Below are 12758 nucleotides of genomic sequence, written 5' to 3' on the forward strand. Positions count from 1 at the left end.
TGTGAGCAGAACCCAGGTCCTGTGCAAGGGCAGCCAGGGCCCCTAACCACTCAGCACTTTCCCCCTTTTTTTAAAAATTACATTTTATTTATGTATGTACTTGTGCATGCATGCTCTTGTGGAAGTCAGAACACAACTTGGAGAGCTGGTTCTCATTCAACCTTGTGGGCCCCAGGGACTGAACTCAGAACAACAGGCTTGGCAGTAAGGCCTTTGCCCTCTGAGCCATCTCCCCAGCCCTATTGGCGAGTCTCTGATGAGGATGTGATGCTCCTGTGTGGACACCTGCATATATGGCTTTATCCGTGTTGCTCCCTTCTCTGGAATGCTCTTCTAGGTCCCCTTCCCCACTTTAAGTCCTGTTTGTCTATGGAGAAATCTGATTTTTTCTAGTGTCTGTGCAACCTGTGTCTTAACTCAGGGAGACTGGGTCATCATTAGGACTTTCTCTTGTTCATTGGCACAGTCTACAGTAGGATGGTTTTCTGTGGATAAATAAGAAAGGGGTCCAGAGGAGGGGCACGGGGAGTGTTCTTAGAAAGGCTTAGGCAGAGCTGAGATTCCAGAGACACCAAAGAGGCGGCTAGGTGAGAAAATAGGAGAGGAATGAGTTCTCCAGCTGTGAGGTATAGGGTATGCAAATCGAGAACAGCAAACTCCAGGAACTGAGAACCGACCAGAACTGGTGGGGTAGGGAAGTCTGACCGAAGAAACGAGTAAGGAAGGAAGAGATGAGTGTGGACCTAGGGCGGGCTGTGCGGAGCCTGGCAACCTTGGTAAGTTTTAGTTATAATTTAAAAAAACGGCAGGGGAGAGAGAGAGAGAGAGAGAGAGAGAGAGAGAGAGAGAGAGAGAGAGAGAGAGAGAGAGAGAGAGATATTCATGAGACAGATCTCACATGGAGAGTTTATTAGGGATAGGGATTGGATAGGGGAAGAGAGTGGCTCAAAGGTCTGCCTGCCTCTTTGGGGGAGCTGGGAAAGAGAGAGGGGAACAGACAGAGCTCACTTTTAAAGGGGGCTTAGTGCATGTGCACAGACTACATAGTGACCATAGGACCCTGGACTGGCCAAGTATCTGCCTGAATGCTGACACCGCATGCACTCAGGGGATGCTCTCCGTGGCTACAGCCAAGGACTCTGGGAGCAGGCTAGTGGGATGCCTGAAATACTCTCAATCACACGCACGTAGGGAGTGGTTATTGTTGGTGACGTGTCCTGCTAGGTCACCAAGGGCAGGCCAGCATAATGCCTGAATGCTAACAATGCCTGTTTAAATTGTGGGATGAGGTGATGGATCAGTTACTGCCAGAGACCTGCTTCAGCAGGAGGTTCAGGTTCCGAAGAGAATGTGGGAGTCAGTGGGTGCAGGGGCGTGGAGGACAGGCAGGAACTGAGGGAGAATCAGGATGGCTGCCAGCAGTATTTAACTGAAGAGACTGCACTTTTTTTTATTTTTATTTTTGGTTTTTCAAGACAGAGCTTCCATGTATAGCTTTGGATCCTGTCCTGGAACTTGCTCTGTAGGCCAGGCTGGCCTTGATCATAGAGCTCTGCCTGCCTCTCCCTCCCAAGTACAAGGCTTAAAGGCGTGTGCACCATCACTGACTGAGAGACTACACATTCTATACTCTATAGTTGCACCTGGGATTAAATGGGAGACAAGAGTCGTGTGAGCTGGGCTTTGACTTGAGGTCGGCTAAGGAAGCTAGCCTTGACTTTGACAATAGACACCAGTCCTACGTTAATGGAGGACAATAAGTTCCTGGGGGGGGGGATGAATGGAGACCCTTATTAACCCAAATGCCTGACCTTGGAGAAGGACTTCTGGGGAGCAGACTCTCACCCTACAGTCTCATACTTAGTCTTACCATATGGGCCTGTTCCTCTCACTCCTAAAAGGGAAGGACCTGATGTCTAACTCTTTTTCCCATTATACTGGACCATTCTGATTTCTCTGTATTTGTTAACTGAACTCTTGCCTTTAATGGTGTCAGGCTCTGGATCTGAATTGTAGACATTTTGTCCTTGGACTTAGGTGTGTCTAGTAAATCTCTAACTTTCTTGATCTTAGTGTAATTGAAAAGTTGTTGCGGGCCCAGTAGACCTCTCCACCAACGCAATAATCCAAATCAGGCCAAATCAAACCGAATTAGAAAAAGCCCAGGTTTAATGGATGCCAGTGCTCCCCGGGGTGGACTTCCAGTCTCCTAGTGAGGGGACTGGAAACCATGTTTGTTCTCTGGGGGTGGGGGGCAGTTTAAATACCCTGTGAGAATGGTCTTGAGTATCTTTGGGGAGGGGTCACTGTTTGGCAGGCTTTCTTGGGGACTGAGGCAACTCCCAGGGGAGGGGGCTTGGGATGGAACTTTCCACCGAAACATTTCAGACTTTTTAGATATATGGATGCCAGGGGCTGAGGTAAAAAACATTCCATATTCTTTGGGTATAGGGGTGCCAGGGGTGGGGTGAAGCCTTATCTGTCTCCTCCAATGAGGGCACAAGGCTCTGAGAGCAGGACATTACAGGAGTGGTTCTACTGTGTCTCTCCTCCATGCTCACGCTTACGTAGGTTCGAGTCTTCGGCAGAATGCAGCTAGGTCAGTGCTTTCTGGTTGGTGTACACACCAGGCCCTGACCAGATCTGGACCCCTTGATAAAATGTAATTTCTGTTTGAGGGTATATCCCAGTTTAATCCTGCTGCTGTGATCAAATTCCCCAATGATGAGCAAGTCACAGGAGATGGAGAGATGGCTCAACTCCTCACACTGGCTGCCCTTCCAGAAGAGCTGGACTCAATTCCCACCACCCACATGGCTGCTCTCAATTGTAAAGGTTTAAGTAAAATGCTGCAGGTCCCCGAGTGGTGGCAGTGGGCAGCGGGCCATGAGACCACGATGCAGGTCCCTGAGCGGAGGCAGGCAGTGGGTCCCAAGACCACGGCAGGCCATGAAGGCAGCCGGGTCCCAGGCAGGAAGTTGTGTGGTGGTTGAGAGACTGGGCCGGATAGGCACACCATAAAGAGTGAAGATGGCTATTTATTTAGTGGGTTATAGAAGGGAAGAGAAAAGGGAGAAGAGCAGAGAGAGAGGGAGGGGAAGGGGAGAAGTGGAGGGAAGGAAGAGACAGAAGCTGCCTCTTAGAGAGATATGGAAAGGAAGGGACTAAGGCTGGAAGCTGAAGATCAGTTTGCCTAAACAGACAGGGGAGGGAGTGGGCGTGGCTTCTCTCTTAAAGAAACAGGACAAACCATTACATCAACCATCTGTAACTCTAATCCCATGGGATCCAGTGCTCTCTTCTGGCCTCCACAGGCACCACACACATGGTGCCCAAACATACACGCAGGGAAAACACTCATGCATAAAATAAAAATAAAGGGAAAAGGGGGCTGGAGAGATGGCTCAGCGGTTAAGAGCATTGCGTGCTCTACCAAAGGTGCTGAGTTCAATTCCCAGCAACCACATGGTGGCTCACAACCATCTGTAATGAGGTCTGGTACCCTCTTCTGGCCTTCAGGCATACACGCAGAAAGAATATTGTATACATAATAAATAAATCTTTTAAAAAAAATAAAAATAAAGGGAAAAAATTGCTTGAGCAACTTCTGTTTTTTTTTTGTTTGTTTGTTTGTTTTTTGGTTTTTCTGTGGCTTTGGAGCCTGTCCTGGAACTAGCTCTGTAGACAAGGCTGGTCTCGAACTCACAGAGATCCGCCTGCCTCTGCCTCCTGAGTGCTGGGATTAAAGGCGTGTGCCACCACCGCCCGGCTTGAGCAACTTCTGAGGAAAAGTGTTTGTTTTAGTTCACAATTCCAGATTACAGGCCATCACTGGAGAAATCGCAGTGGAGGAGCTGGAGACAGCCGGTCATACGACATCCAGTCAAGAGCATACGTGCTTATGTGTTCTGGCATGGTTGCCCTCCTCCTGATTTCTCCATGCTTATGCAGTTCAGGAGCCCCTGCCTAAGGAATGGTGCTGCCCACAGTGGTCTGGGTCCTCCCACATCAGCATCTGTTGCCCAGCAGCAGCTACTTGACTTCCCCTGACTCTGCCTACTCTCTCCTCCTCTATCAGCTTGGAACTCCCACCTTGCCCTATTCTGCTTAGCCACTGGCCAAAACATTTATTCATTCACCAATAAAAGCCACACATAGACAGAAGGACTTTCCACACCATTTCCCCCTTTTTTGTTGTTTAAATAAAAAGGAAGGTTTTAACTTTAACATAGTAAAATTACATATAACAAAACAGTTATCTAGCAAGAATTATAGTTACAATATTTATATCTATTTTATCTTTTATCATAACTAAGGAAAACTTTAATTATAGCTATCTATTCTTCAACTCCATCAAAGACTCCAGAAGGATATAATATTACCTAAGTAAACAGGAAGTGCATTGTTAGCAGCTTCCAAAACTCTAGAAATGACAGAGACATCTCGCTGCCTGGACAGTCACCCAATGTTCTTCTGTATTGTTGGAGCATCCATATTTACTCTACAGGCCCATAGTATCTGGCAGACTTTCCCATGAAGCAGGAAATTTCAAAGACAGTTCCACTTATATTAGCAGTTTGTCAGTCACTTTCTTCTGTGTCCTGCAGAATGTCTGGCAGTTTCTTTCATGTAGCAGGAACCGTGAAGGACCATCTCACCTTTAGGCAATTTCAGCAATCATTTTTCTGTGGATCTTGCATGTCCAGTTCATACAGCATAACATCAAGCAGTCCAGGCAAGAGCACTTTCTTGCCCAAATGGCTAACAAACTCCATAAGGAGCCTCTTCAATGCCCATCTTCCTCTTGAAGTAATTGCTGCTGCCAGGCACAGATGTGTCTCGTTGTCATGAAAAGTCCTAAGTTCTTAAACATTGTAAATGACATATTTTGTAGTCTTTGAAAGGTTTGAAGAATGCCTATCCATCTGAAATACATCTCTGTACATCTAGAAAACTTAACTAACATGACTGCAACCTTAGCTATTATAGATAACTATCTATTAACTTGTATTTTAAATTATACATTATGTTTTTAAATGAGTTGCACAAACACAATACCTTAATCAAGACTAAAAATATACATATAAAAAAATTGATCTAAAATATGTATCAATAGACCAAGATTCAAACCAGTGCAAAGTATTCATATCTATAGGATATCCCCTTTAAATGTAAACCAACATTTATAAACAATATTTGGGAATTTGGGCATATTTCTCTCTAAACTGCTTCCTGCTTTTTATTGGGCGAAGTAATTTTTGAGGGTGTTCAGGGCAACCTTTCGGGTGGTCTGGGTTCATCAAACCACATTATTCAGAAGAAATCCATAGGTTCTTATCTTCTGCAGAAATAAAAGAAGAACCTCTTTTCCAAAGCAACAAATACTTAGACCCAAATTTTGAAGTCAAGATATCTTTAAAATATATATATGTTGGTTTAGCTTAGCAGCCCTTACAATGAAATATCTCTCTGTACTTAGCTCCTTTACAGTCAAAAAATTCAAAGAAAACACAATAATATACATAATCCTGCTAAACCACTGGCTGAAACAGATTTATTCATTAACCAATAAAAGCAACACAGAAGGACTTCCCACACCATCTATTGAGGATCCTTCAGTGGCTGGCTTCCCCTCTCTTTCCATGCCACCTCAAATTCAGGTCAACTTCAGGTGTCTCTCCTTAAAAATCCTCCTAACTTAAGTTGGTAAAACTCCTTTTTCTTAGTTTTTTAGATAGAACCTTGTGTAGCCCAGAGTGGCCTTCAACACCTCCTGATTCCCCTGTCTCTGAGCACTGGGTGACAGGCATGTATCACCACAAACAGCTCAGTGTTTTGAAGAGCTCCTCGCCCGCTTGCTCATGCTCAGTGTGTGTCCACAGTTTCGATCATGTTTGCAGATGTGATTTCCAGCATGGTATAAATATTGATGTTTTCAAGTGCCGCTATGACATCACTTTTAAGTTTATCCCATGGAATCTAAACATCCTAGCGATCCAGTACCCACCCATGACTCATTTAAAAATACACACACACTGTATCCTCTGCTTTTCCTTGAAATTTTATTTGTCTTTCACTTCCTCAGGAATTTCTGTGTGATGTATCTTTAAGTTTACAGCTCTCTCACTTGTGTCCTCATCCTATTTGTCTGAAACAACTTAGCTGACATTTTTCATTTCCTGAATCATGAAGTTACAAGTTTCTTCTGGTTTGAGTTATAATTATAAATTTTAATAGTCCACAATTGATCAAACCACACAAATGTATAACGGATGAATAAATAATAAACAGTAAAAGTAAAATCATGTTGAAAATATACCTCAGGACAGTGGTACTGAATGCCTTTTCAGATAATCTCTTCACTACGCTGGAATGTAGCTCAGTTACTGTTTGCTCGTGCACATGAGGCCCAAGGTTTGATCCCCACACTCTGTAAGGCAGGGGTCCACACTCTTATAACCCCAGCACTCAGGAGGGAGAGTCAAGAGGATCAGAAACCAAAGGTTATCCTCAGCTACAAGGCAAGCTTAAGGCCAGCCTGGGCTACAAAAAACAGTGGGGAGGCAGCTCAGTGGTTAAGAGCACTTCCTGCTCTTCCAGAAAATTAGATCAGTTCCCAGCACCCATGCTGGGGCCTGATACTCACTCACACCCCCATCCCCTCCTTCAGCTCCAGGGGATCTGATACCTTCTGGCTTACCCACATTTGTGTGTGCACGATCACATGCTTACATAAATAAGAAATAATTGCCGGGCAGCAGTGGTGCACACCTTTAATCCCAGCACTCAGGAGGCAGAGATGGGAGGATCTCTGGGAGTTCAAGGCCAGCCTGGTCTACAGAGCGAGTTCTAGGACAGGCTCCAAAGCTACAGAAGAAAAAAAAAACTGTCTCGAAAAACCAAAATATAAATAATAATAATAATTTTGAAATCTAAGGAGATTATTTATTGCTAGTGTGAGACCAGGACCAGCATTTTCCATCTATCCAGTCATAAGCACAGAATGCCATTGTTCATACTTGATAGGAGGAACATGGGGTTTTATCTTAAAAACAAAACAATGAAGGAAAACCTCAGTGCTGGAGAGATGGCTCAGTGGTTAAAAGCGCTTGCTGCTCTTCCATGGGACTCAGGTGTAGTTCCTGGCACCCACATCAGGTGACTCACTCTCTGTTTCTATGCCCCTCTCTCTTCTCTTCTCTCCTCTCCCCTCCCCTCCCCTCCTTCGTCCCTCCCTCCCTCTCTCTCCTCCCCCTTCCCCTCCTTTCCCTCCCTCCCTCTCATCTCCAGGGACCCAGTGCTCTTTGGCCTCAGCAAGCACTATACACATATGATACACATAAATGCACGCAGCCACACACACATGTATAAATTTAAGAATGAGAGAATAAGTCTAAAAAACCAAACAACTCGTTGCCGTTCAATGTGGTGCCAGAAACCCAGCCCCCCTCCCCCATCCCATCCCGTCCCCCGGCCACCCCCCCCCCGGCCCCCCTGCATGTGGCCCACTGAGCTGTAGCACCAGGCCATTCTGTTAAGGACCTGTGTTGTTAAGTCACCGGGTTGCTCAGTTCTTTGGTCTGCTTCTGAATTCTATACCAAAAATCACACTGTGACCTATTACCCAAAATATCTATTTAATTATTTATCCTAGAACTTCCTTTTAAATCTTATTATTGTGTGGATGCTTTTGGGAATGGCTGTGCATGCTGTGGTAGGGATGTTGGAGTCAGAAGAGTCATAGAACTTGCTTTGTGATTTTTTTTTAAGATTTTATGTGTGTGTGTAATGTGTGCAAGTGCCCTAGGCCAGAAAAGGGCATCAGATTCCCCTGGAGGTGGAGTCACAGGAGGCTCTAAACTTCCTGCCTTGGGTGCTGGCAACTGAACTCAGGTTCTTTTGCAAGAATGGGGAATGCTCTTTACCCACTGAGCCATCTCTCCAGCCTCACGGAACTTAATATGAAAAGAATTAGAAACAAAAAAAGAGGGCCTGTGAGGTGCCTCAGCAGGTACAGGAACTTGCAGCCAAAGCCTGATGATCCAAGTTCAATCCCCAGAACCCATAAGGTAGGAGGAAAGAGCTGACTTCCATACGTGCTGCAGCACAGGAGCGCTTGAATGCTCACACACACACACACACACACACGCACGCTCGCATGCACACGCGCGTGCGCACACACACACACACAATGAGTAAAAAAATAAGTAAATGATGAACCCCGTTGACATATGCGGGAGCGGGTGAAGTTTTACCTTTTCGGAAAGCAGGGAGGCAGATGGGAAAGAGCCAGTTCCAGAAGAGCACCTCGCAGAAGTCTAAGAACTGCCCCCTTAGAGTCTGGGGTTCTGAGTGTTTGTAAAGCTCAGACTCTAAGCTCAGAGATTCCCAGCCGTTTGAAAAATGACTGAAGAACTGGAATCGAAGGCTTGGAAGGTGGCTCACTTGCTGTACAAACATGAGGACCTGAATTAAAATCTCCAGCACCCATAGGAAAGCTAGGTGTGGCTATCTGGCTGTACCTCCGCACTGGGTGTGGCATAGGGAGGGGGATCACTGGGGCTTCTGGCCACTAGTCTAGCACCAGGTTCATTGAGAGAGCTTGGAATAAATAAGGTGGAGGTGATGGAGCCGGACATCTGGTATCCTCCTCTGATCCGCACATGGGAGAGTACACACGACATGGTACTCCTGCGGAGATCAGAGTACAGGTGGCAGGAGTCGGTTCTCTCCTTCCTCGGTCATCGGGCTTAGCAGCAGCTGCCTTGATCTGCTGACCCAATGCACCAGCCCTCCCTGCACTCACCTTTGTAAGTAATCACAATATATATAGTGGCTTGTCAAGAAACATCCACGGGGGCTGGAGAGATGGCTCAGCGGTTAAGAGCACTGGCTGCTCTTCCAGAGGTCCTGAGTTCAATTCCCAGCAACCACATGGTGGCTCACAACCATCTGTTCTGAGATCTGGCACCCTCCTCTGGCATGTGGGCCTACATGGAGGCAGAATGTTGTATATATAATAAATAAATAAATCTTTAAAAAAAAACATCCACGGGTAATTCTGACCTTTGCATCCTGTCTTCCAGGTGTGAACGGCATTTCCCCACCACGGTGGTGTCTGGTCCATACCTCAGCCCGGGGGAGGATGTAGACACCTCGGCTCTGCAGATGAGTGGTTCAAACCGGCACGAACCCCTGCCTCCAGCCCCCCTCACAGACATGTCGGCCGTGGAGTAGGCTGGACACTTTCTCTCATCTTCTCAGGGTTTCAGGATTTTTTTATTTTCTTCATTTCCTTTTTTTTTCCTGTGGCTGAACATTCATAATCATGGGGGACCAGCAGTTGTACAAGACGAACCATGTGGCCCACAGCGGTGAGAACCTCTTCTACCAACAGCCACCTCTTGGTGTCCACAGCGGGCTGAACCACAGCTATGGGAGTACAATCTCGGGGGCCGGAATGGATGCCCCGCAGGCCTCGCCCATCTCGCCTCACTTCCCTCAAGATACTCGGGATAGTTTGGGCTTGCCGATTGGCTCCAAAAACCTTGGCCAAATGGATACCTCCAGGCAGGGAGGATGGGGAAGCCATGCAGGTCCTGGGAACCACGTCCAGCTTCGTAGCAACTTGGCCAACTCAAACATGATGTGGGGGTCGCCGGCCCAGGTAGAGCCCACCGATGGCTACCAGTACACTTATTCCCAGGCCAGCGAGATCCGGACCCAGAAACTCACCAGTGGTGTTTTACACAAGCTGGACTCTTTCACCCAGGTGTTTGCCAACCAAAACCTGCGAATTCAGGTCAACAATATGGCCCAGGTGCTGCACACTCAGTCAGCAGTGATGGATGGAGCCTCGGACAGCGCTCTTCGCCAGCTGCTCTCACAGAAGCCCGTGGAGCCCTCAGCATCAGCTATAGCGTCTCGCTACCAGCAGGTGCCCCAGCAGCCTCACCCTGGTTTCACAGGTGGACTGCCCAAACCAGCCCTTCCGGTCGGGCAGCATGCTCCCCAAGGGCACCTGTATTATGACTACCAGCAGCCCCTGGCCCAGATGTCAATGCAAGGAGGACAGCCACTGCAAGCCCCTCAGGTGCTGTCCAGCCATATGCAACCAATGCAGCAGCACCAGTATTATCCACAGCCGCCGTCTCAGCAGCAGCAAGCCGGATTGCAGCGGATCTCAATGCAGGAAATGCAGCAGCAACCGCAGCAACAGATTCGCCCCTCACAGCCTCAGCAGCAGCAGCAGCTCCAGCTGCAGCAGCGGCAGGGTTCACTGCAGATACCTCAGTATTATCAGCCCCAACCCATGATGCAACACTTGCAAGAGCAGCAGCAGCCCCCGATGCCCCTGCAGCCCCCTTCCTATCACAGGGACCCTCATCAGTATACCCCGGATCAGGCACATGCGGTCCAGCTGATCCAGCTGGGCTCTATGCCGCAGTATTACTATCAGGAGCCTCAACAGCCCTATAGCCACCCCCTCTATCAGCAGAGCCACCTGTCCCAGCACCAGCAGCGTGAAGACAGTCAGTTGAAGACATACTCTAGCGACAGGCAGACTCCGGCTATGCTGAGCTCCCACGGGGACATGGGACCCCCAGATACAGGGGTGGTAGACCCAGCAAGCTCAGAAATGACCCGAGTCAGCAGTACCCTTCCTCACCAACCGCTCCTGTCCCCCAGTGGAATCCACCTCAACAACGTGGGGCCCCAGCATCAGCAACCGTCTCCCAGTGCGATGTGGCCCCAGGTACCTCAGAGTCAAGCTCTCTCCCCTTATCTGCGTGTGCAACAGGCTCTGCCAGGCATGAGTCTCAGCAGTGCCCAGTTCTCTCTCCAGCCTTCATCCTTTCTGCTCTTCATGTGTTTCACAAATGTTAACTGACTTACGCCAGGCACTATCTGTGCCAGGTATTGGGATGCAGAATCAGTATGGATCCAGCCCGTGGCCCTGGGGATTTGTCATCTCATTAAGGAGATGACAGAACACTGTAGTTCATCCTAAATGGTTGATATGATGATCCAGCCTAGAGTCAGTTCAGTCACAGGCTGCAGGGCAGAACTTGGCTTCTGTGCTTACAATCCTGGCCCCCGGGAGGCAGAGACCAGGGGGATCCCTGGGGCTCACTGACCAGCTTGCCTAGCTGATGTACAGTGTCCAAGCCAGTAAGAAACCCTGTCTCAGAAATAACAAACTGAGCTGTCATGATGGCTCAGTGGGTCAAGGTCTTGTTGCCATGCCTGAAGACCTGAGCTCCACCCCCCAAGATCCACATGGAGGAAGGAGAGTACAGACCCCCACAGTTGTGTTTTGACCGCCACACGCATGCTGTGGCACACACAGTCACACATGGTACATAAATAAATGCGATAAAATTAGCCATGTGGACAGAGCCTGGAGAACAACAGCCGAAACTGACCTCTGGCTCCGCTCATATGCCCACATGTGTGTACATAATCATACATAACCACAGGCACCTGAACACATACAAACACGTGCACAGTGTCTAGACCAGAGACAAGGGGATCACATAGTGGGGACTTCTCACCCCTGTTGGATCCCTATCCTTGGGTTATTCCCCAAGACACAGATCGTCCTCTGATCCCTGCAGAAACACTGCGCACATGTGTGCTTCCCCATCTCACACACAGACACACACATGTACACACACTGTACATGCACTGGTAGACACGAAGATGTCCGGTCTCCTGGACGGATGTCCCCGTTAGTGCAGTGCAGAGTGGCTGCAGACACAACAAGGAGGGCAGAGGGGGTTGTGTCCCAGCAGGCTTGGGGCTGGCCTCAGCACCGAGTGTGGAGCAGGGGAAAGAAATCAAATGCAGAACAAAAGCAGGGTCATTGTGAGCAGAGAAAGTTCTAGAAGGGTAGATTCTGGTGTTCAGACCTCTTGAGATTCCTCCCTTTAGAAATAACGTTTGTGTTTTCTCTTTTTCTCATTTTCTTTTGGTGTCCTGTTTGTCTAAAAATTAGATGCACCTACCTGATGGGAGAATGCAGCCGGGGTCCCCGGAATCAAGGTATGCTCAGAGCTGCAGGATATTTGGGAGGCTGTAGGTTTTCTGGGTTGTTTAAATGACTCATTTCTAAATTCAAGGCCAGTGTTTCTAAGAAAGTGTAGGAGCAGCAGCAGCAGCTGTGTATGAGCAATTAGCTGTGCGCTTAACCCTGTGTTATGTAAAGTAAAATGCCAGTAAGGCAGACTCGCTGTCGGGCGCCTGTCAATTGTGAGTCCTCAGTTACCGTCAGCTACTGCTGCTCTCCTTTTAGAAAGCTGGGCTCAGAGCTGAAAGCACACCTGAGCAGGGAGCAGCGATGGTTTGGCTCCCAAGCCTGCACTCCCTTCTTTATCCACTCAGCCACTGAGGACTTAGTGAGCCCCTCCTGTGTACCAGGGTTAGCCCTGGGCTTTGGGCCTGTGGCAGTGAATAGTACAGACTCAAAAGGCCTGGAGAGATGGAGGGCTGTGTCCTGTATGGCATGATTTTAAGAAGATTCTTTCTGCTGGGGAGACGGATTAGCAGTAAGAGCACTTGCTGGTCTTGCAGCAGACTGGAGTTGGGGTCCCTGCACCCACACAAGGTGGCTCACAGCTGCCTGTAACTTCAGTTCCAGGGAATCTGGTGCTCTCTTCTGGTCTCCCCAGGTACTGAGCACACATAAACAATGCACAAACATACAAGCCATTGAAACACTCCCAGGCCAGTGAGATGGCTCTTCAGGTAGAGGTGTT

General features: G+C 48.2%; 1 protein-coding gene across 28 annotated transcripts in view; it reads left to right on the plus strand.

The window, feature by feature from the left end:
* Positions 1–12758, plus strand: part of Trerf1 (transcriptional regulating factor 1) — a 222821-nt gene that overhangs the window by 170635 nt on the left and 39428 nt on the right. For 22 of the 28 annotated variants that reach the window (XM_075980834.1, XM_075980842.1, XM_075980850.1 and 19 more), the window contains exons 5-6: positions 9087–10756; positions 11999–12045. In XM_075980834.1, coding sequence (XP_075836949.1) covers positions 9329–10756; positions 11999–12045 — 1475 coding nt within the window. In that variant the 5' untranslated portion in view covers positions 9087–9328. Of the gene's footprint in view, positions 1–9086; positions 10757–11998; positions 12046–12758 lie in introns of those variants that run through there. The other 6 variants (XM_075980832.1, XM_075980840.1, XM_075980844.1 and 3 more) reach the window with 1 other exon arrangement.

This window comes from Microtus pennsylvanicus, chromosome 7 (genome assembly GCF_037038515.1).
Source record: "Microtus pennsylvanicus isolate mMicPen1 chromosome 7, mMicPen1.hap1, whole genome shotgun sequence".
NCBI lineage: Eukaryota > Metazoa > Chordata > Mammalia > Rodentia > Cricetidae > Microtus > Microtus pennsylvanicus.